Source organism: Macaca thibetana, chromosome 1, assembly GCF_024542745.1.
Source record: "Macaca thibetana thibetana isolate TM-01 chromosome 1, ASM2454274v1, whole genome shotgun sequence".
Lineage (NCBI taxonomy): Eukaryota > Metazoa > Chordata > Mammalia > Primates > Cercopithecidae > Macaca > Macaca thibetana.
In genome coordinates, this window is record NC_065578.1 from 190,839,459 (window position 1) to 190,864,113 (window position 24,655).

The 24,655-nt window shown below is 36.0% G+C and overlaps 1 protein-coding gene across 9 annotated transcripts in view; it reads right to left on the reverse strand.

The window, feature by feature from the left end:
* DNM3 (dynamin 3) overlaps positions 1–24,655 on the reverse strand; it is a 558,007-nt gene that overhangs the window by 24,862 nt on the left and 508,490 nt on the right. For 8 of the 9 annotated variants that reach the window (XM_050767784.1, XM_050767809.1, XM_050767775.1 and 5 more), the window contains 3 exons: positions 14,283–14,447; positions 5,770–5,996; positions 4,623–4,859 (listed from right to left, as the gene is read on the reverse strand). In XM_050767784.1, coding sequence (XP_050623741.1) covers positions 4,623–4,859; positions 5,770–5,996; positions 14,283–14,447 — 629 coding nt within the window. Of the gene's footprint in view, positions 1–4,622; positions 4,860–5,769; positions 5,997–14,282; positions 14,448–24,655 lie in introns of those variants that run through there. The other variant, XR_007721269.1, reaches the window with a different exon arrangement.

Consider the following 24,655-nt stretch of genomic DNA (forward strand, 5'->3'; position numbering starts at 1 on the left):
GACTGGCTAAAAAACCAAAACAAAACAAGGAGATCTTATCCCTAAGTGAAAGGGACTTTATATTAATTATCAATTATAACAATATATAAAATACGTAAAAGAGATATAGCGCTGCAGGTCATCAAGGTCAAACATTTAAAACAAAATTAAACTAAATTATAAGGAGGATTAAATGGCTTTTGTCTTTGTAAATAAAAGAATGTGTGTGCATTGATTGCCTATGTAGAAGGATTTATAAATCTTTTGGCATGGTCGATTTGTAATAAATTACTGAAAATGTGGGATTACGATGAAACTCTTAAAGTGTGCCACAGAAGTCAAAGAAGCCACCTAAGTCATTGGATGGGCATGAGTGACACACTCTGGAATCATCTTGATGCTACTTTGGGGCTGCCCTTGCAGGGTGGGACATCAGCTTCACTAAGGGGCTCACCAGAGACTCCTTCAAGGGAGCATTCCTTGCTTTCCATGTTGTGTTTATGTCATTTTGATGAGCTGAAGTAAAAGCCAAATCCTTTTGAATGATTCGGTTTTGTCTTTTTAAAGAGACATCATCATACTTGGTGAACAAGGGTGGTCAAAAATTTTTTTGACAAGGGTGGTCAAATATTTTTCAACTTTTTTTTAGCTTGGAATATTGAGTGATGAGGTAAAAAAAAAAAAAGTTTCTTCTTCCTCGGTTGGAGACCCTTCCTCCCACCCTTATCCCCTTTTGACCATTGCAAAATAGCTTAATCCAGGGAAAGGGAAGAAGACAAATGAGTGAAATAATGCCAGAGTTAGTTATTGCCAGGAAAAACACACTCGGACTCAGTTAATTTGTTCTGTTAATGTCAAAGACTGTGATTCCCAATTAACTAATTTTAAGAAGCTATATCTGAAAGTAGTTACATCAGCTCTAGAGTTAATGTATGATGAAGATCAGGATCTTCATTTAAAAGAATAGGGACCCTAAAGAGGTGGTGATGTCTGTTTAAGATCATCTTGTTAAGTAAATACACACGGGATTGGATTTTCAAACAGCGTTTAGCCCCTTCAGAGAAGTTGAGTGGAGGTGAGAGGGGAGGGGACAATCCAGATATTTTGGCAATAGAAAATGTTCCACAAATCACTGATTTGTGTATACTCAACTTACTAATGACAGAAGCATACATACTAGTGAGTCTCTTTGGGATAGAGATGCTTCTCTAGTTCAAGTGGAATTAATTAAAACAGGCGTGTAGTTTGCAATATTTCCAGCTCCCTCACTGAAAGGCTCCATACACATAAACCAGAACAGCTTGAGCAGCTGAGAAAAGCTGGGCCAAAAATGACTCCACCACCTCTCTCCTTCCTCTCCTTTTATATTGGAATGGAAAGATACAATTATATATATATATATATATATATATATATAAAGCAGAACACTCATGGTTTCTGTACAAATGTAAGTGCTTTGATTACCTTTGAACGGGGTTAACATAAAAGTATATATGCTCTTAAAAGTCAAGATCATAACTTGCTAATGAAGTCATGAATTATCCAGAAGAAAACTATGCACGAGCACATGCTGAATGGCAGAATCTCTTGTCTCTAAAAGTTCAGTTATTGCCTTTGTAATATTAAAGCCCAACAGGGAGCTGGCGGGACACCTTTTGTGCTGTCTTGTCATGTTATAGGTTTCCAGTTTCAGATACAAAAGGAGAAAGAGCCCTTAAGAAAGTAAAAAACTTGAAAAAACAAATCAGACTTCCTTCTCTGAAAGCAAAGGGTTGTTTTCCCAGAGATGATGGATAATGGCATTTCAACTTTCTAAGTTTTTGATAGAGAAAATAGAGGCAAATCACAGAGGAGAAATAGAATATACTAAACAAACAGAATAAGGTAAAGTTTCAACAAGCGCTTCTCTCAATTTTTTTCTTTCTCTCGTTCTCTCTTCCTTTCTTTTTCTCCTTCTTTCATTTTTTGAAATCTTAAACCCCATTTCTGGCTTGTATTTGGTAGGATTCCTGCTCTGACTTTTATTGAAAACAGACTTTATGTGGTCAGAACTCTCCATCTAAAGCTGGGTTTAACAGGCATGGGGATCCTGACAGAGTCTTTCTTGCTCTCTCTCAGGTGACCACCCTCCCAGCCCCCTTCCCCAGGATTTCCCTCCCAAAGCGCTGAACCAGCACAGAAACCTGAAGGCTCAGCACAAAACCACCAACTTTCCTCTTTTACCCTGTACTCTCATTTCTGTTTTAAATTTGGGACTCTTTGCACGGCCAGATCAAGTAAAGTCTGGTTCTAACTTGAGAGTATTCTAGAAATTTCAAATAAGGCAACTGTCATCCTATAAATTCCCTAATGCAGTCTCATTAAGCCCTGCTGCCCATGCACCGGCCATCCAGCTCGGGCTACTCATTCTCGTTTGGCTGCCTCGTGCGTGCGAGCTGGAAAATACCAACGGCAGCTCCACCCTACTTAATAAGTCAGTTTAGCATTCAAAAGTTGATTTTTCTGAAGGGTACTAGCAAGCCAGCTCATCTGAAACCCACAGGTAAAGCAGTCAAGCAAGCAGGCAGAACATGCATGTTCATTCCCGAGGACAGGCACTACCAGCTTGCTCTGGTTTCTTCTCATAGCTAGACAGACAAAAGCAGCTCCTGCATGGGACTCCAGCCTTCCTATTCTCAACTCTTCCTCTTCCAATGGCCTCAATACCTTCCTGGTACAATGGCAGACACTTTCCCAGTCAATTTGAGGTTTTCTAAAATAATAAATTGGATCTTGCTTGTAGCAAGGCTCAATGCTGAAATTCATGTTTTTTACATGGAAGGGAATTTTTTTGAATACTACAGTGCAGTGGTTCTCACGTGGAGAGGAATTTTACTCCCCTAAGGGACACTGGGAGTGTCTACAGATATTTTTAGTGGTCACAGCTGGGGAGTGCAACTGAAATCTAGAGGGTAGAGGCGAGGGATGCTGCTAAACATCTTATAATCCACAGGACAGCTCCTCACAACAAAAACGTCAGTACTGATGAGGTTGAGAAACCCTGGGGTCATGGTCAGGAAACGGCTCTGGAAGCCGACTGCATGGGATTAAAGTCCAGCTCCACTAGGCACTTGCTGAGCAGCCTTGGGCAACCTGTTTAACCTCACTGCCGCATCTGTAAAATGTGGATAATAACCTATTTGTTATGAGCTTTAAACAAAAAATGTATATTAGGGCAATGCCTAGTAATATTGAGAGCACAATAAATGTTGGCTGTTGCTACTACTATTATTACTGGAAATTTAGCACCATTCCAAATAATTTATAAGCCAAGTCTATTGAATTTAGAGAAAAAAAATTGGATTGAGAGTATATATATATCCTCTTTGCTTAGGACCAAAATAACAGTGGTAACAACTGTAGTCTTTACAGTGTATCAAACTCTTTCAAATACCTCATGTCATATGATCTGGAGAACAACTTTATTGAATTCTCCCTGTTTCATAGAAAAAGAACTTCCATCTCAGAGTTAAATGAGTTGCCCAAGACCTTCAGTAACCCAGGTCTTCTGATTGTAAATCTCGTGCTTATTCTTGCTGTACCACCCTCTGTGTACTAGTTTAAGATCCCTCTTCTTCTCTTCATTATGCTCAACAACATGAAGATCAAAATAAAACGTAAGTGCCACAATCAGTTGGCAAGGTGGCTCAGGCTGCAGGGGTGGGTAGAAGTCACATCTGTTTTCATGATTTGTCTAAAGTCAGATAGTCCTTCATGGAGTATATAAATATTTTAATTCCCTGAATTGAATTTAAAAAAATTAACTTTATGTATGGGCTAATTTTGTTTCCTCTTTATATTTCTGATTTTGAGGGGGAAAAAACCTTAGTACTTTATACCTTAAAAATCTCTGATTATATTCATTGTGTATATTTTGACTGTAAGTGTATGAAGGTGAAACTACAGCTCCAACTATGTATGTTTCTAGGTCCATTATTTATTAGCTGTATTGTTTCACAATTAAGCCTGAAAATCCACTTACAATTGTCAACATGTATTATTCAAATGTACAATGATCTATCTTATATATGATTAGTGACTGTATACAACAGTCATGCCTATATTAAAATACCTGTGTGTAGGTTTTAAAAAAACAATTGCAGATCGATCAGCCAGATTTATTCAGTCTATGTGAAAATTGGTAAAACTGGGTATAAGGATCACATTTCAGAAGGCAGATGGATAAAATTCTCTAAGTCAGTGGTTTTCTAGAATTCTTTTGGTAATGGAGAAGGCAAGACCTTAGTCCATGGAACTCACATGACCTATAGAACATACGGCTTGCTACAATCCTCCATAACTCTTTTGTTTCAGAGTCCTCAAATTCTCCCAATAGCTGCCAAAATGTCATTCATTGGGACCCAGTGTTCTTTAGTCCTATTTAGTTTGTGCCAGTTGATAAATGAGAAATTTCAATGATCACAAGTGATTTTTAAATGGCATAACAGGGTTGGCAATTTTCCTATAGTCTCTGTTCATTGTGAAAACTGCAAACACGTACGATAAGATCTTTGCAATTTTCTCTTTCAAATAAATTTTGTCTGTCATTCTATGAGAAGAGAACCAAGCCGCACCACCACCCGAATTTCTGCTCCATGCCTTACCTTGGGACACTGGGTGGGGCCCTCGTGGGCCTAGATGGAACTTGTGGAGGGGCTCCGAAGGAGTCACTGCTGCTGGGGAAAGGAGGTAATGGGCCTGGACGGAATGGGACTGGGGGAGCCCCAGAGTGAGGGCCTGGAGAGGGAATGGCAGGAGCTGGTCCTCGGCCAGATGTGGGCCTTGTGAGGGGAGCACTTAGTGTTGGCCTCCTTTGGGTTGTGGGACTTGGAGGAGGTGACCTGAGGAAAAAGAGAAATCATAGTTTGCTCACTCCTTTCTGTCTGAATTAATCTCTAAAAATGTTTTGTAACTTCCTGCTTTTTAAAAATTATTTTTGGACTGAATAAGTCAGGTTCATGTTATGAAAGTCAAAGGTATAAAAGGGTAAATGGAGAAAAGTAAGTTTTCCTCTCCCTACCCCTTCACTCTGTTGAAACAACCATAGAAGTTTCTTGTGCATCTTTTTAAACTGTATTCTACATTTCTATAAGTATATATTTTCTCTCTATATATATAAATTGCTTTTCTGTATATCATAGAACACAGTGTTCTACAACCGCCTTTTTTTTTTTTTTTTTTTTTTTTTTTTGAGGCAGAGTCTCGTTCTGTCACCCAGGCTGGAGTGCAGTGGCATGATCTCAGCTCACTGCAACCTCTGACTCCTGAATTCAAGCAATTCTTCTGCCTCAGCCTCCTGAATAGCTGGGATCACAGGCGTGCATCACCACCCCCAGCTAATTTTTGTATTCTTAGTAGAGACAGTTTTTCACTATGTTGGCCAGTCTGGTCTCAAACTCCTGACATCAGGTGATCCACCTGCCTCGGCCTCCCAAAGTGCTGGGATTACAGGTGTGAGCCACCGTGCCCAGCCTACAACCTCCTTTTTTTTTTTAAGCTTCCCATTAACTGGATTATCTTTTCATTTTAGGGCCTAGTAGAACTGTCTTGTTCTTTTTAGTGACTATATAACATTCCATCGTGAGGATGCACTGTGCTGCATTTTGAAGGGAGTTAGTATAATCTGATCCTTACTCCTGAATGTAAATATCTTTTCCTTTTTTTCTGTAGCTCCATCTTGGTTTAGGAAAGCACTCTCAGAAAATATCAGACAAGCGTGGCAGGCTTGGGGTTGTGGGGCCATCTTCTTACCTGCGAGAGTGCTGTATCCAGGAATCATCCACTGGAGGGGGTGCCGGAGTGGACACGGTGGCCGTGCTGATGTCCCCAATTATCCCAAGGGCTTCTTTTAGGGCTTGGTACATTCGTAGCATCTCATCCCGGCGCTGAGCCTGCTCAGCAGATTCCTCCATCAGAGTATTTTGGTCCTCTGAAGAATACAGCTGTGCTAGGAGCTCTGAATTTATGAAATCTTTAACCTGTCAGATCACCACAGAGAAATATAAATGGGAATAAATGAATGACTGAGTGGAGGTAGAAACACGGCTGTGGCACAATCTGGACAAAGTCCACCAAAGTCTGCCCTGGCAAAAGTGAAGCACCAAGCATCTGTTTACTCTTATTTTGTCTCTATCCCCAGTACCGGTGACAGTAACAGTTTCCCTCTGTCTTCTGACTGTCGACACTGAAGGATGATAAAGATGAGTAGAAGAAGGCCAAACCCGACCATCAGCAGAACAGGGCCTGCTGGCTTTGTGAGCATGTCACAGTATTGTCTGGAGCTGTTTGGCTTATAGAAGAGGGAAGGTACTATGAGGTAAGCAGCAGTATTTTCAACAGAAAACAGTGATGTGAAGAAACCTATGTAATCACACATTTTCCATTCCTTGGCATTCGCAGTCCTTTCCCTAGCTTTTACCAAAATCACTGGAAAATTACTGAGATGCCAAGTTTCAATGTTGTCTCAAAAGTGAAATTAGCACCAGTAAGTGAATATTTATTAAATACAGAATCTTATATAACTATGCAGGTTGATTTATAAACAATTCAAAGAGATGCACTCTGTTTTCCAGAAGTTTACAATACAAGTTAGTTAACAGTGATGAGGACTGACATGAGGTTACATAGTTAGCTAATATATAAAAACAAACTAAAGTGTGAACACTGTGTGGGAGTCTCAGGGGAGAGGCATTTTGTTGCAGGATGAAAATGGAGAGGATGAATATGGTGCACAACACTGAGGGTGGGAGCGCCGGCCACTGTATCTCATCAACTCTAAGACACCAGTGATTTTAAGAAACACTTCTATCGTATGTGCTATTAAGACAAAAAAAAAAAAATACCACCAATCAAACTATGACAGGATGTCAAGATGCCATTGAGTGTAAGATGCACTTTCATTTCAGAAATATTATATAAACAGAAGTGAATGTGAGAATCGATGAAGTATGGTATATACCAAGTGGCTTCACAAGTTATATGACAATTCTCATCACACACTGAGGAAACATGTATTAGTATTTCAGTTTTATAGATACAGAAACAAGTTCTGAGAATTTAAGTATCTTGCGCTAGGTCACACAGCATTCAGTTGAATCCAGAATCTTCTGACTTGAAGTCCAGTGCCCGTTCCCTTACCGCATTATCTCACTGTGATTGAGTGCTTAGAAAAGTAAATTTTTGTTTAAGCATCATTATTTTACAGTGGTGCAGCAATTAACTTAAGCCTAGTAAAAATAAACCAGTTTTTCAGTTTCTCTGTTACATGAGAAAGCTAACTCTTAACTAGACTCATGAATATCTTTAAGAAAGGTCAAAGGCAAACATATATTTAATTGTTAAAAATCAGGCAGATAACAGAATAGCTGTCAGATGCTCAAAATTTCTAGGATATGGTAAAATTTGTAATTTGGAGATGACAAGAACCTAAAACACATAGCTTCATTATGTTTTAAAGGCATCAAAACATGTAAATAATTCTACTAATCAAAAAATTCAGCTAAAGCAAAGGTTTATTGTGGTAAAATAAAGTGTTTTCTGTACGTATTTTATAAATCAAGAGTGATTCAAAGGTGAAGTAATCTAATACACAAGATGTATTTAGGAAACCCTCTGGTGGAGTAGAGGTTTATGCACGATAATTGTGGAAGGTAAGTTTGGCCAGGAATCCTGGGGCAGATGTGAAGGCCTTGAATGCCAAGGAAAAGTGTTTGAACTTTATTCACTTGGCAATGAGGGGCCATCGAAAGCTTTTAAGCAAGTAAGTGAAACAATAAAAGAGAGTTTTAGGAAAATTAATCTGGCTAACATTGAAAAAGAATTTGGAAGGGTGGTAGTGAAAATAAAGAAATCTGTTAGAAGGCTATTGTAGATCATTCATAAGATTTTAAAGGTTTCATTTAGTAATAATGCAGTAGTATAAAAAATGGATACATATAATGACATTATAAGGAAATAATGAACTGGACTTGGTGCTGTTGGGATGTGAAGGGTAAGGAAGAAAGGAACAATCAAAGACACCTCAAGTATTGACATTTGGGTGAGTGGGAGAATAGAAAATCAAACATCAGAAAAGAAAGTCAGCTTTAGAGGGAAGGCAGCAAATTTGGCTTTAGGAATATTTCATTCCCTTCCTTAAAGATGCATTCACTTCTAAATGTACTTGCAGGTATGCAGGGAATCATGGATGTTTGCACAAATCTCCCACTGTTGGGTGTGTATATGCACTTGGATGCATGGTGCAATTCAAAACTCAAAACCAGACAATTTTCCTGGCATTGACCATTGGTTGGGTTAAACTCTTTAGAAACTTTACGTATTACTGGAATATCACTTAGAATCTATTAAATACAATTTAAAAGAAGATTCTTCCAAGAATAGATTTAAAGCAGAGCTGAATTAAGAATCAACTGTCAAACCATGAAGTAAAATAAGGGTCTGTTTCAGCATTCTGACCAAAGATGTGCCTTGAATCTTCCACATCAATTATGACACACTGGAACTTGCCTGCTATGCAATACAGTGGATTCAGAGCACAGGCTGTGGATTTAAGTTCTAGTTCTAACACTTACTGTTCTTGGGCAAATAATGCAAACTGTTTGAATCTCAGGTTCCTCATCTGTAAAACAGGGATAAGGGTAGAGCTACCTCAACTGTTGTGAGGATTAAGGGAAAGAATGAATATAAGTTGTCTAGCATGATGCCTAGCAGACAGTTAGTACCCCTTCCAAAAAATGCTGTGATTTTTACTGTCTATAGGCTAAATTGGCATTAGGTACATCGAGACAGGAGAACAATAGATAGCTGTTGCAATAGTACAGGTATCAAGCGACAGCTAAATACAGCATATAGGTTAACATTTTATTTTGCATTTAAGCAAAATTTTAGAGAGACTCTTATCTCCTTCTGCTAACCTAACTTTGTGACACTAAAATTGGAGTCTGGAATGAAGGTAGGGGGACTTCCGGGAGTTTCCAGACACTTCAGGGACTTTCTGAGAAGTCTGTATGCCAGTGGTACAAATATTTAAATCAAGAATTCTGCATGACAGTTAGGGGCCAAGTGAATCCCTTTTAGATGATGGCATTTACAAAATACTTCACCGAACATAACAAAGTGATTATACTTAAATTCGAGATTTGAAATAATATTTATGTTTTTAATTATAACACCTTATAACCTATACATCTCTGTATGGTTTGTAAAAGTTCTCACACATGAAACCTCATTCCAGCTCAAACTCTAGGCTAGATAAACAGGCATTACTGCACCATGTCGCTCTGCTCAGTGTAAAGGAATGTGAGGTCATTAAAAATGTTCCACATGTTTTCCTCTCTTACTTTAACCCTTCTCTAGCAACCCATAATGTATTTGGATCTTAAACCTTCTTTGCTGTGACTGAGACCATTTTAAATCCTTCACAAATAGAAGAGACATTTCTAGGGTTTTCCTATAGTTTCCTACAGGTCAGTTACCAAGGAGACCATTTCCTTAAAATCTCTTTGTTTCTAGAATTGGAGGGTCACAGTATGCAACACAGTGATACCTCTCATTCACATAAAACATGTATTAAAATGTAACTGAGAAGTTTAATTTTGTTTAGTTTTGGGGAGGGGGCTTGGTTAGAATTTTGTGATTGTTTGAGATCTCACAGTTCTCTCATATCTACTTAGTCCTCCTTTCCTTTTCCCAGGGATTTAATTCTGCTAAAGACCAAGGAAGTTTTCCTGCTTTAAAAAGTGCTTTGACTCACAAATGTAATGTTAAGCAAAAGAATAACATCCTTTGACTCACAAACGTAATGTTAAGCAAAAGAAGTTAGACACAAAAGGCATATAGTATATTATTACCAAGTGCAAAAACAGGTAAAACTAATCTATAATTTAAGAAAGAGAATAGTGTTAGCCTTGGCAGGGAGTGACGATGGGAGGTGGGGGCAGGGGAGAGGAGAGCGGGGCTTATGGAGTCCTAGTCGTGATCTTTTTCTTGAGCAGTATGCTGAATTCCTGACCGGTGGCAACAAATCAGTGCTTTAAGTGCCAGGATAAAGCTCTGGTATTTAAGATGTAGTTTCCCCTAAAATAATGAACATTTAAAATAACACTTTACTTCATATGCATTAAAGTTACAGCAAGTTTTGAAAGTAGGGCACATGTTACTAATTTTCCACCAAAATGTCAATGGCCAAGGAAGGTAAATGTGGACCTCCAGAGGGGTCCAGGGACGCAGGCTGCAGCACACACTCCAGTGTGAAATGGCTCTATGTTTCAAATTTGGTTTTTTGAAAAATTCCTAAGAACGTTTACATTCTCGTTTGTATTATCTGGGTTTGTTTAAATATGAGAAAGATTTAAAACATTGTTTCTCATCTTCAAACAAATCCCAATTAAATATTTCAGTAAAATTAACCCTCTGGGAAAATAACTCATGCATACCCTGTGGGGGTAGGAGTCCTCTAGTTGGAGAGGACTGACTTAGAGTTTCCTAATCCTGTAACATGCATTATCCAATGATCAAATGGTGAGAACATCAGACTATGAATGAGAAGACCTGGATTTCAGTCTTGACTCTGCCACCCCCAGCTGTGTGATCTTGGGCAAGTCAACATCTCAGAACCTCAATTTCTTCATTTATAAGCTATGGAAAATAATGGATATCCAACATGTGGTTGGCTGACAGGTTCAAACAGAATTATGTGCCACTTTGCCACACCAAACACATTTTTAGAATCAAGCTGGATGCACTTCATTCTTTGATGGAGAACTTCTGGTGGGGTGAGCTACAGAGAAGAGGCCATCCAAATGGGCTTACCATGGGGTGTTATGTGTGTGTTAGCTTTAAAGTCCTGAGCAAAACTCTGCCGCTTTGACTGTAGCCTGTCCAGAACAACCGTCTGTCATAAACTTGCTATTTCTTTGTGCTGCTGTTACCTGGTATGTTTAAGTAACGAAACAGCTGCTGCATTTCAATAGACAAAGGCTTACAGTATGTCTGAGGCAAGGCATTTATTGCTAGGCTTTAAACTTCTTAAACAATTCCATATGGAGACTTGAGTGGCAGAACACTTAATGTAAACTTTCAAAGGAAACTGCCCACCAAATTCTGAACTTTATGAACGTTGGCTGAAACATATTCTTTTTCAGAAGGCCGAAACATATTCTTTTTCATTCCCATTTTAAAGAGGAAAGGCCAGAACACCGCTTTTGATAGACCAGGAAGGAATAGAGGACCCTGTTTTAGGCATTTATTGGTTCTGAAGGAACAATTAACTTTTTGATCCACACTCATTTAAAGATGCAGCAGGGTTAAGTGAATGGAATTTAGAATTAGGAGTGAAAAGACTAGTTTTCTAGTTGTGATTTTATTATTAGTTTTTTCATTTGAAGGTCTCTTCGCTTTGAATCAAATTAAAAAATCTAGATGGCACAGCGCTGGGTGTTCACTGTTTCAGTTTCCATGGACTCAACAGGTCACATATGGAATGAAGAAAATAGGCTTGGGCATTCTGTACAATAAGATGCCACGAGAATATGACTACATTAATAAAAGAGATATATATTTTTCATATATAGAATTATACATATATAATTTTAAAATATATGTATTATATGTAAAACTATACCTTTTTATATATAAGTTTAAAAAGCACATAAAATAATACCCAAGAAAAGCAGTCATTCTAGATATGTAAAACTAATTTCTGGTAGATACAAAAAGTTAAATTTCAAACAAAGATAGCCACAATTTCATAAGAATTCAGCACTGCATGATACTTTCGCCTTCTCCACATTCCTATTAGTTTTTGCTTCAAGATTTGACCTTGGAGATCAGATCTTAATTGAAGTCTCCTTTCTCACGACTCTTATGTGAGGTCTCTCTCAAGACAACTATCAGAACTTTACCTCTGAGGATAATATCCTGTAGGTGGAGGTTTAGTCATTTGATTAAACAAGAAAACACACCAGTGAAGAGTGAGGGAAACTACCCCTGCATTTCTTTCTTTCTTTTCTTTCTTTTCTTTCTTTCTTTCTTTCTTTCTTTCTTTCTTTCTTTCTTTCTTTCTTTCTTTCTTTTTCTTTCTTTCTTTCTTTCTTTCTTTCTTTCTTTCCTTCTTTCTTTTCCTTCTTTCTTTCCTTCTTTCTTTCCTTCTTTCTTTCTCTTTCTTTCCTCCTTTCTTTCCTTTCCTTTCTTTCCTTTCTTTCCTTTCTTTCTTTCTTTTCTTTCTTTCTTTCTTTCTTTCTTTCTTTCTTTCTTTCTTTCTTTCTTTCTTTCTTTCTTTCTTTCTTTCTTTCTCTCTTTCTCTCTTTCTTTCTTTCTTTCTTTCTTTCTTTCTTTCTTTCTTTCTTTCTTTCTTTCTTTCTTTCTTTCTTTTTTCTTTCTTTCTTTGTGTGTGTATGTGTGTATGCATGTGTGTATGTTTTTCTTGAGAAGGTGAAAGTAGGATAGATTTGCAAAAGGGTTTTTTTTTTTTTCCTTTTAGCTAATTCGTGTCAAGCTACTCCTCATAGCTATAGGCAGGAAGTGCTATTTCCTGTGCTGATGATTTAATATAGTGCAGAGCAAAGCACTGTTTGAACTGATGGCAGCACTAATGACTCTCGGTGAAACAGTGAAAAGATAAATGATCCTTAATCAGGAAAATGTTTAAATAAGCAAGTGCCTGGATATACCACAGCAAAACAACCTGAATTCATTTAAGTAAATGAAGAAGGTACTTTTAAAAATACACAGACTATTTTTTTAATACTTTATATCTTTCTAAATGTCTTACAGTCACTTTTATTATAATCTCTGATGATTCTGTGAGGTATCTCAATGTAGTTTTAGAAGAGACTGACTTCAACTCAAAGGGGCAAAATGATTTGCTTCAGGTTACACAGTAAGCCATTGGTCAAGCTTCATAGTTTGCACATTTCTAATTTATTGCTTACCTGTTGCTGATTCTTCAAAGCATTCAGCTAACCTTGTTTGAATAAACATGTGTATGAAAATAGTGTTAAAAATAAGATTGTTCACATGAATGCTTGGCGTTTCTTACAGTCAAGGAATGCAGAGATCATGGACAATGAATGGACTGTCGTATTTAGAAATAAAATTTTGAAATGAACCAAGAAATATAAATAAGGGCTATTTACAGTTCTTAAATAGGCAGTCATATTACTTTCTTACAATTATATTTTTCACAGTACTTTCATATGTACCATCTTCTGGAACAAATCCCTAAGTCAGATACACTTACTACAATTAGTATTTTACATATGGAGGAAACAGACACATGAAAGAGACTCACCTTAGGTCAACAGAGCTTGTAGCAGAACTAGGTTTAGAACCCAGGTTTCTCCTAAATTCTACTTTGGGGCTCTGTTTACTACTTTGCCATCAATTTTAATTTCTTACAAGCAATGCTCATGATTTATCATTGGATTACATAAAAAGATGTCCTTAGAAGATAACTAGGAATAAAATTATTGGTGTCTCACTTGTCAAGATTCAGAAAAGCCCCCTATAAAACACCTCATTATAACCTATCTTATCTAAAAGACTATTTCTCAAATAACTTGTGGTATTATTTGTACTGTAAAAAGTTAACTACCAAAAGAACTAAATCAAACATAATTTAAGTATCATACTTTGACTACCATAAATAACCTTGAAAAGGTTATTTAGACCCATTGATGGCTAGTCAAGCAGGATACTTTCAGATTTGAGGTTATAGCATCTTACCTTAGAAAAATAAAATTCTCTGACTTTTTAATCCAAGGGCATAAAGCAAGAACCCCTTTCCCAGGTTAAAATAGCATTCCATAGATTTTAGAAGCTGAAAATAATCATATTAACATATTTTATACATGTGTGTGCACATGCATGCACACACAGAGGCATAGGAACAAATATATCCTTTGCCTTTAATCTCGAAGTCTAGGAGCCAGGGCATCTGGTATCTGGTTTCATTGCTGGTTTTGCAATTAATTTACATGATGCCCAGGATTATGGTGTTTTTGTTCTGCTTTACTGTGAGCAAACTCATACTCTTCTAGAAGACAGCCAATGGGGAATACCTCAGTCCTATAGCTAGAAGTTTTAAGTTTTCTTCCCTAAGTTCTCTTTCATTGGTCAGTCACATATCACGTGTAAAGGAAAATGATGAATCTGGGTAATAGTATTTCAACTATCCAGAAAATACACAAAGAAACTGAAGATAATATATGCAACTTCCACACTCAGATGGGTTAGAAGTTAAATGGAGGTAGTTTATAATCACTTACGTTATTGATCATAAGGTGCATTATTGTTTTTGGAATTAGATCTCGGATACATTTGTTGATAATGGACATGTAGGAGTCTACGAGGTTGCGAATGGTCTCCACTTGCCTCTCCAATTGTGGGTCCATGGAAAAGTTTTCTGCTTGGCCATTCTCATCATTTTCAGCCTAAAAGAAAAGAAACAAACCATGGATTATCTCGTATTCATTCAGAAGAAAATAAAATGTCAGATGTTATCAGATGATCAACTTCTGATTAGCATACTTGGAGTTTACATCAGTAGATGGTAACATTTTTCTTATTATGCATCCACTGGTTCTGAAAGGAGATGGGGGAACCTGCAGTTATTACTCAATTTTTAGCCTGCCACATTCTAGGGAAAGCAAGTAAGTATTCTAATTCTGAATGAATGTTGAGATGAATAACCAAATAAACAGTGTACCTAACAACATACCTCCAGAGAACAATCTAATCTTAAGCCATTTGCAAGCTGGCCAAAGAATTGAATCCAAACATACGATGCAAATGTAAACCTCTGAGAGGAGTCTCCAGGGATTCTATAGATTAGAAATAACCTTGGCATTGTTCTGGCACTTCTAGGTCTGCTCTGGGATGGATCAGCATTTGGATCCGCCCACATTCAAAGCTAAATTTTGTCGGGCTGGCCTGAAGCCAAAATAAGAGATATAGAAGATAATTTATTCTTCCATGCACTTGCTGGAATTTGTTATGTAAGTTCATGCTTCTGTCATCACTACTAAAGACTGGCTCCATTGTGAAAAACTTACAATTATAACTTCCAACTTGTTATTCTTTGAATAAAACAGAACACATCTATACACAAAGAATTTATTTGTGCAACATGAGAAAAGCATCTGTTTTCTATACTATGAGACTTGACTTAATTAATGTTGGCTTATCCACCAGAGGCTGAGCTGGAATGGCATCTTCATCATTAAGGGCTGACCTATTGGCTTGGCATTGAAATCAATTTAGAACAAATGGTCTCCATTTCAAGTCAGCTTGAACCATCTAAGCCCCAGAACATGACACAGGTATTATTGCTAGTGGTCTGGCTACTTTCTAGCATTTGGAAAGATTTAATTATGAATGTAAAATGGGGAAATAATTTATTGCTTCCATGTAGACATGAAGTACTTTTCTTTGGAAATGTACATACTTTGATCTGCCAGGTTTTCAATCATCCAATCAGTTCTAGGCATAGCACTGTGCTAAATAACTTAACTGGATATTAAATGACAAGCCTTTCCTTTGAATCAATATGCTTGTGTGAAAAGCATATTGATGGGCCACAAAACCAACAATAATGATAGAATTGGTTCTAATCATTTATATAGGCTTCTCTCATTCAGAAATATCTATTGTTCTAAAAAACACATTAAAATAATGCATGCTCAACTCATTTCCCAGTCCTGAGAGCATGACCTCATGATTTGGGACAATAGTATGAGGACATTTCTGAGGCTCCAGTGCATTTTAGGGCCTCCAGGAAAGTCTACTTGTAAGAAACCACAGACCAGAGAAATTCCAAGTTGAGGAGTTAGGAGTTACTACAGCTTGATGATAATGAGGATGATAAAGTGATTATGAAATAAATATATATATATATGTATATATAAATGAGAACAGACGATGACCTACAGCTTTCTGAAGAAAACATCTTCTATATAAAGAAATATAAGCCTCCATTAGGAATATAACACGATTCCATTTGTCTCTCTGATCTAAAACATTCTTGGATTTTAGATTTTGCCATTGTGTTTAGCAGTCGCAGGTAATGGCATTTCAGCATAAACCTATTACCACTTCCCAGGAACATTTATTGAGCAAATATTGTATTCCAGGTACTGTGCTATGTACTTTATGTAGATCTGTACCACAGCCAACCCATATAAGAATATATTCAACCTCTGAGAACTGAAATTTGTTCAATAAATGTTAGATAAATATTCTTTTAAGTCAATTTTTTCCTTAGGTATTAAGAAACCAGAACATAGAGTTTCTAGAAAAATTCCTTAAAGTACTGATATTTATAAAAAATAAATGATTGAGTCAAAGGAGAAAAGCAGAATAAATAACATGTTAAATTCATCTCTAGGAATATGAAACACCAAGAAAATTATATTACCATCCACATTTTCATATAGAAACACTAAATTTCCCCATTTTACAGCTTTCTTAACATTTAGCCATGCTTCACTTTTTTGCATATCAAAATAAGCAAAAGCCACTGACTTTCACTTTTTGGAACCAGATGCAATTAGAAAACAAAGTGTCAGAGTGAATAGAGAACTCTGGTTTAATTCTTAGCATTAAAAAAAATTAGAGGCTTTAGTAAATAATCAGTAAAACAATTTGAAATTCTTCTTAGCTTTTGGAAATACTTGCAGACATGTAGTGACATGCAAATCTTAACAATTCTGATAATACAGTGGACATGATGGGGAGTCACAGAGTTCAGAATGCAAATTTGATTTCTTTCCTCATTTTAGAAAGAAAGAAAGAAACAGTAAACTGCCTCTTCTACCAATGTCTAAGATGAATGGGAAAAATGCATATGAATAGAATTTTTCTTTTACGTGAGTAATTGCAGAGAGCAAACACTCCCTTTTCTCTAACCCCAGTTCTAACCAAATTCTCCATTGTGCTCTTTTCCGTATGTATATTGTGTATGACTATATTTTTTCTTTGTTTAAATTATAGGATTGCAATAAGGTTCTTTGCAGTTGAAGCACTGAAGTGACAGCTGTTTATCATTATCCTCATCAAGGGAATGTAAAATAAAAATAGTAATTTGTCTCTGATCTTTGAGGCAAAAAAGAATGGTCTGCAAACATTTAACCTTTTATGTGCAGGTTCAATGATGCTGTTTACAAAACGTGAATAATATTGTAGAAACCAGCTTGTTTCTAAAAAATACAATAGACAGGCTTTCCTATTGCAGTTTTTAAAAATAGCTATTGAGAAATCTAATTCAATTTAACCAATAAAAACACCAGCATTGTAAATGTGAAGACATTTATAAAAATTACCATAACTTTCTTTCTCACTAAATTATTCACATAGTATTTAAGAAACAGGCTGTTATATAAAGTTTTACATTATTTAAAACATACTTTTATCACTACTATTTTTTTTTTTTTAGAGACAGAGTCTTGTTCTGTCATCCAGGCTGAAGTGCAGTGGCGTGATCATAGCTGACTGCAGCCTCGAACCCCTGAACTCAAGGGATCCTCCCACATAACTGTAACTACATGCCACGCCCAGCTAATTTTGCTTTTTTTTTAGAGATGGGGTTTTGTATGTTTCCCAAGCTCATCTCAAATTCCTGGCTTTAAACAATGGTCCTACCGCAGCCTCCCAAGTAGCTGAAAATTTTAATTTAAAAGCTTTCTTTTAAAGGTTTACTACTTTAACAGGTGAGGGAATGAAAGTGTTGAATCAGAAATAATTCTCACCATACCTTAGGGCATCTATTATAGAAGCACTGGGCTTGACTGGAATGTCTTTCAGGTGTTTTGTTTTTGTCTTTTCCCTTTCCTTAAATCTCTTATTTAATCATGTCATAGACTTCCTTGAAGACTTTTTCGTAGTAAATCAGGTCATCACTAGGAAAACACTGTTACCATGGTAACGTACCTTTGAATTTTTCCAGCCCTACATTATCAAGAATGGTTTCACTGAAAACCTCTCTCCACTGCCAATCATTCACTTCGAATTTGATGAGGCTGGAAGGGTATGGTTAAGATAGTGTGGATGCTTACCTCACCACAAAAAGTGATCTACAAATACTGTGAGATAAAACATGTGTTTCCAAAAGCTACTGGGATGACTAAATATAGTCCTATGAGAAATGCCTTATAGATATAAAACAATTGTACTGTCGATCGTGATGAAGGCTCTTTTTAACTGAGAGCGATTCCTTTGCTGCTGTTAATTCTGTAACACCATCATCATAATGTTTACATACTCAAATAGTGAAATACTATAACCACAAGAAAAACCCCAGTAGTTTCATTTGTAAGAAGATAACACCTAAAGATTAGGGGGGAAATGACACAAGAGTAATTTATATTTTAGGAATTCTACTTTCATCACCTAAAAACTTGTAACTGTAAAGAAATTTTAAATTATTTTATCCTTTATACTATTTGTTTAACAGGCATTTTTAAAGCTCATTCATTTTAGCATCAGGGTATTAAGGGATTATAAGATCTATGCAATAAAGAACTATGTCTGGTTACAAAGATTGAAACATGGACAAAGGTATGAAACAAAAATCACAGATATTGTGAAGCAAAAATCTCTCAATTGTTTTGTTCTTCAAAATCATTTACATGGATGAGTATAGATACACTATATCAAAGTTAATAAAGTCCTAGAGAAAGCAAGGGCAATAAAATTCAACTAATATGAAAGCAGCATGGGCAGTCATAATAAACTATATAGCAAAATAGTAGCATAGGTATGCAGTTGATCTTATTTACCATATATATGTATATATATATATATATTTTTTTTTTTTTTTTTTTTTTTTTTTTTTGAGACGGAGTCTCGCTCTGTTGCCCAGGCTGGAGTGCAGTGGCGCGATCTCGGCTCACTGCAAGCTCCGCCTCCCGGGTTCACACCATTCTCCTGCCTCAGCCTCCTGAGTAACTGGGACTACAGGCACCGCCACCTCGCCCGGCTAGGTTTTTTTTTTTTTTTTTTTTTTTTTTTTGTATTTTTAGTAGAGACGGGGTTTCACTGTGTTAGCCAGGATGGTCTCGATCTCCTGACCTTGTGATCCGCCCGCCTCGGCCTCCCAAAGTGCTGGGATTACAGGCGTGAGCCACCGTGCCCGGCGCCCTTTTCTTTATATTATGAGGCAGAAAATCAAAGTTCAATTTAAATACAATTATACTTGCTTCACATGTAAAAACTTCTTAGTAAAAAATAATGCAATGCATTAAAGCAACCAAAAAAACCCATACAACTGTAAAATTCTGTGAATAGAATCATTTCTTTCTGGAGTACAGAAGAAAAATGAAGCCATTAAAAGAGCAGCTATCATCAGGGGTTTTAAACTTCCCTGAGGTTCACTGAATACTGTAGTTGATAAAGCTGTCACCTACATCCAACTACAGAACTCCCAAAAGGCCTGAAGATAACTTTTTCAACTATTCCTACACATGAATTACTGAGTGCACCTTCTCAGACATTCCCAGGGCCCAACAGCCTTCGTAGATGATCAAGATAAAAAAAAGACCTGAAGACTGTTTTAGGAAATTTAATTTTTGTTAAAAGGAAAGATGAAAGCAAAATCAGAAGAAATTTGCTAGGTTGGGCTGTTGCAAATTTCTTGTTTCCAATATTCAAAGATAGAACGTAAGTGATAATAGCACCAGACCACAGCTGAGTCATCATACAGACAACACGTACATGTCCCAAAGTTGGGGAGCTACTTCCAAAGTTGCCAAAACCAGAACTACTTCTGTCACTGTAAATACTCATAACCAATTAAGAAATAAATTAAAATTTAAAGGAGCTTATCTCAATTTAGGCAAATCTTTAGTTTACAGAAAAATAACTTTATGAAGATGATAAAAATATACTGAGACTTCTGCAACTACCGACATTCAGAGGAAGATTGCTTAAACGAAGATCTATATTCTTGGAGTAATAATCATTGGGTCTGCAGGTTTTTTTCTTTTGTTACTTCTCTCTCTCATTCTTCTGAAATTGAGTGTGTGTGTATGTTGCCTGTTTGACAATCTGCAGGATGTAAAGTACAAAAACACAAAACTATCTTTGCTTCACCCTAATTCTGATATTTACGTTGGCTATCAGATTTGTCTACTTCTTATAAAGTGGCAAAAACTAAGAGAGCCAAGATTGCTTAAAGATCAACAACTATGGCTGCATTTATAATAAAAATTAAAACTATTCTAAGCAAATTTTATAGAAGGATGCAATTATTATTTGAAACAATTCTGTATTATTTTAAATTTTGTAGTGTATCAGATTGTCCTGAGTGCTTTATTAATAAGGTTTGTAAGTATTACGTGAGGTATAAGAGATAAAGCTGATGTTGGTTTTTAAAAGCTTTTTTCCTTAGACTATTTTTAAAGAAATCAGATTGCAACTACTAGTAAACATTAATGAGTTTATAAGTCTAAGTAACTTTTACGATTGGGATCAAGATGTTTCTTTACAAAGCAATAAGGTGACAGTAGACTAAAGATGTGAAATTTGCTAAGAAAGCATTATTACTGTATGTATTTACATTTTCCCTCAAATTTCTCTTTTTTTTTAACCATGGCTTCAAAATTTCTACAAATACTATTGTTAGTGAGTACTATGTTTTTTCCTCTACCAATTGTTTACGTCTACTTAATCCATATAAACACTTTTAGAATAGATATAATGGCTTCTGAATTAAAGGCGTTTTAGTTAAATGAGCTATTTGATAAAAAGGTGTTTCCTAAAAATCTCATCACAGGCTGGGCGTGGTGGCTTATACCTGTAATCGTAACATTTTGGGAAGCCAAGGTGAGTAGATCACTTGAGCTCATTAATTTGAGACCAGCCTGGGCAATATGATGAAACCTGGTCTCTACAAAAAATTTAAAAATTAGTCAGGCATACTGGTGCATGCCTATAGTTCCACATATTCAGAAGGCAGAGGTAGGAGGATCACTTGAGCCTGGGAGGCAGAGATTGCAGTAAGCCGAGATCACACCCCGCACTTCAGCCTGGGTGACAAAGCAAGACTCTGTCTCCAAAAAAAAAAAAAAATTAATTATAAGATTTCATACTACATTGGGGGCCAAATGAATCAAAAGTGATATGGTAACATTATCTATCTAATTTAATATAATTCCTAGCAATATTCTTTAATCACTTATAAACTACCTGGCAATATACATAAAATAGAAAGGGCATGATACATAGTTTTAGAGGTTTCATAAATGAATGCATACAGCTTAAGGTAGCATATAAGATAGCTTCACATAACATCAAGGTGGTATGTTTGATTAAGATAAAAGAGGAATTAAAAATAAATGAAATAATTCTGGATGGTAAATCTTGCTATTTTAATAGAATTCTTGTCAAATTTAATTATATTTTTCATATTATTGTGAATACCATATTCTACCATCTGTAGGAGAATTACCAAATCACAGAAGCTATAAGAAAAACTGGATCATACACCTATTTGCAGCATTCATCAAATACAAGTTTTAAAAATATCCACCTGACTTAGAGAGAATACCCCAAATGCTCAATCCACTTTGGTTTGAGGGAAATGTGGAATAGTGATCAAGAGTATGAACTATGGAATTAGATGACCTATATTTATATCTTGACTCTGTCACTAATTAGCTTTGTGACTTTAGTGAAGTTAGTTAAGAAGTTACTCAACCTCTCTAAGCCTTAATTTCTGTGCTTATAAATGAAGGTAATATACACACATTATACATTTTATAGGGCAGAGCAGATGTGATATCACCAAATGAGAATACAGAAATGGCACTTACCACAGTGTCAGACATATAGTAGTGCTCAAAAAAAGTGAATCATTTTTATTATTTGAGATAAATGATGTAAATGACATAAGCGACATCTGAGTTTACAAAATTTATAAATACGAGCTTGAATTAAAAAAAGAATTCAGAAGGTTCCTTGCAGACAAACTCTCCTTCTTTAGGAGTGTTTTCTAAATCAGAGAAATAAATCAGGCTACAATCTTACTAATGAACGTTTGTGGGTTTATTATACCAAATGTGTCAGATCCTTTGCTACCTATCTGAATATGAGAACACTGACAATCTTCAGAAGCCCTTTCGGCTGTCAGCCCTGACATTTTGCAACTGGGAGAAAAGGAAAGCATACTTAAGTCAAAGCTATTCTGAAATAGCAGGTATTAAAGGAGCACCAATTCTCTGCAAGAATTCAAGAGAATTCTAGACATGCTAGAAAAAGAATAGAGCATTAATGAATGAGAAAGTGGGCTGAAAGTGATGGCTTTGAGAATTATTCCAGAGACTTTGTGATTCAGTAGTGTGTCAAACCCACAGATACAAACAGTTCTATTCATTCTGAAATTACCAGGCTGTCAAGAAAGATATATAGATTTCCTGGTCAAAAGAGAAAAATAATAGCTTTATCTGAAATGTTCCTAGGAAGGCAGACAAAGAAAATAATTAACAGTCTCAGTTTTCAAATGCCTTCACATATACCATCTCAGTAGATCCTCACAACAATCTTTTGAGACACAAGTACAGGGGGAAATAAATGATGTGGTATGGAGTTAGACCAGTTGCTTCTACCACTTACTAAACTCTGGAGTCTTGAGCAGGTTAATTAATCTCTGTGTGCTTCAGTTTTCTCTCAAATAGAGTAATACTACTACCTAAAATATTCAAAGGGTTGTTGTATGGATTAAATAAATTACTAGTGTAGAAATTCAGAAGAGTACCTGGCACAAAATAATCACTCAACAAATGTCAGCTGTTATCCTCTCTTTTGTAGAAAGAAGAAATTAAAGAAAGGGTAAGGGCTATGCCTGAGATCATAAAGGTAGTAAGATCCAAATAGTACTACAGTCTAATTTTCTTTGTGCACATTTCACCTTCTTTATATACCATCTCACTGCTTTTGCTTATTAGCAACACCAAAATAAAACTTAGTACTAAAAGGGAAATATAGTAGAAAATGGCAAGTTATTTAAAATGAGAACTTTTTCTTATTTTTTCAGCAGGTGATGATACAGTGTTTTGGTGTCCCAAATAAATAAAATCCAGTACTGTCCAATTGAAATATAATGCAAGCCACATTTCTAGTAGCCATATTTTAAAAAGTAACAATGAAGTGTTGAAATTTACCTTAATACTGCCTTTTTTAACCAAATAGGTCCAAAATATTATTATTTTGACAGGTATTATGAGTTGAGTTGTGTCCCCCACAAAATTCATGTTGAAGCCCTAACCAGCAGTCTACAGAAATGTGACTATATTGAGAGATGGGGTTTCAAAAGAAGTAATTAAGTTAAAGTGGGTTCATTAGGATGGGCCCCAATCCAATATAACTGGTGTTCTTATAACAAGAGGCAAAATGGACATGGGCACACACAGGGGGAAGATCATGTGATGACATGAACCAAGAAGAGAGGTCTCAGAATCAACCTGACGACACCTTGATCTCAGACTTCTACCTTCTAGAATTGTGAAAAATACATTTATCTTGCTTAACCCACCTAGTCTATGATAATTTGTTATGGCATCTCTAGCAAACTAATACAATATGTAATCAATTAATCAAAATAAAATTTATTAATAAGATATTTTGCATTCCTTTCTTGTAGAAAGTATTGGAAATCTAGTGTATATGTTACACTTACAGCACATCATAATTGGAACTAGCCACATTTCTTTCTCTTGCCAAATAGTACTGGCTAGAACTTCTAGTACTATGTTAAATAAGAGTTGAGAAAGTGGACATCATTGTCTTGTTCCAGTTCTTAGAGAAGAAGCTTCCAACTTTTCCTTATTTAGTATCATTTAGCTATGGTTTTGTCATTTAAGCCCTTTATTGTGTTGAGTTAAATTCCTTCTAATTTGTTGAGAGTTTTTATCATGAAGTGATGTTGAATTTTATAAAATGTTTTTTCTGTATCTATTGAGATTATTACATAGTTTCTGTCCTTCATTCTGTTGATGTGATATACTGCATTTATTGATTTGTATATGTTGAACCATCCTTGCATCCTTGAGATAAATCCCACTCGATTATGGTGTATAATCTTTTTGATGTGCTGTAGCATTCAGTTTGCTAGTATTTCGTTGAGAGTTTTTGCATCTGTGTTCATCAGGGATATTGGCCTGTAGTTTTCTTTATTTTCTTGCATCCTTGTCTGGTTTTGGTATCAGTGTAATGCTGGCCTTATGGAATGAGTTTGAAAAAATTCCCTTCCATTTTCCGAAACAGTTTGAGAAGAATTGGTGTTAATTCTTCTTTTAAGGTTTGGTAGAATTCATCAGCAAAGCCATTTGGTCCTGGGCTTTTCTTTGTTGGGAGACTTTATTACTGATTCAGTTTCATTACTGAATTGTTCTGTTCAAGTTTTCCATTTCTTCCTGGTTCAATCTTGGTAGCTTGTATGTGCCCAGGAATGTATCCATTTCTTCTAGGTTTTTGAATTTTTTGGTATATAATTGTGCATAATACTCCAATAATCCTTTGTATTTCTGAAGTATCAGCTGTAATATTTCTTTTTTGTGGTATCAGTTGTAATGTTTCATTTTTTCACTTTGGATTTTATTTATTTGGTTCTTTTTTTCTTAGTTTAGCTAACGGTTTGCCAATTCTGTTT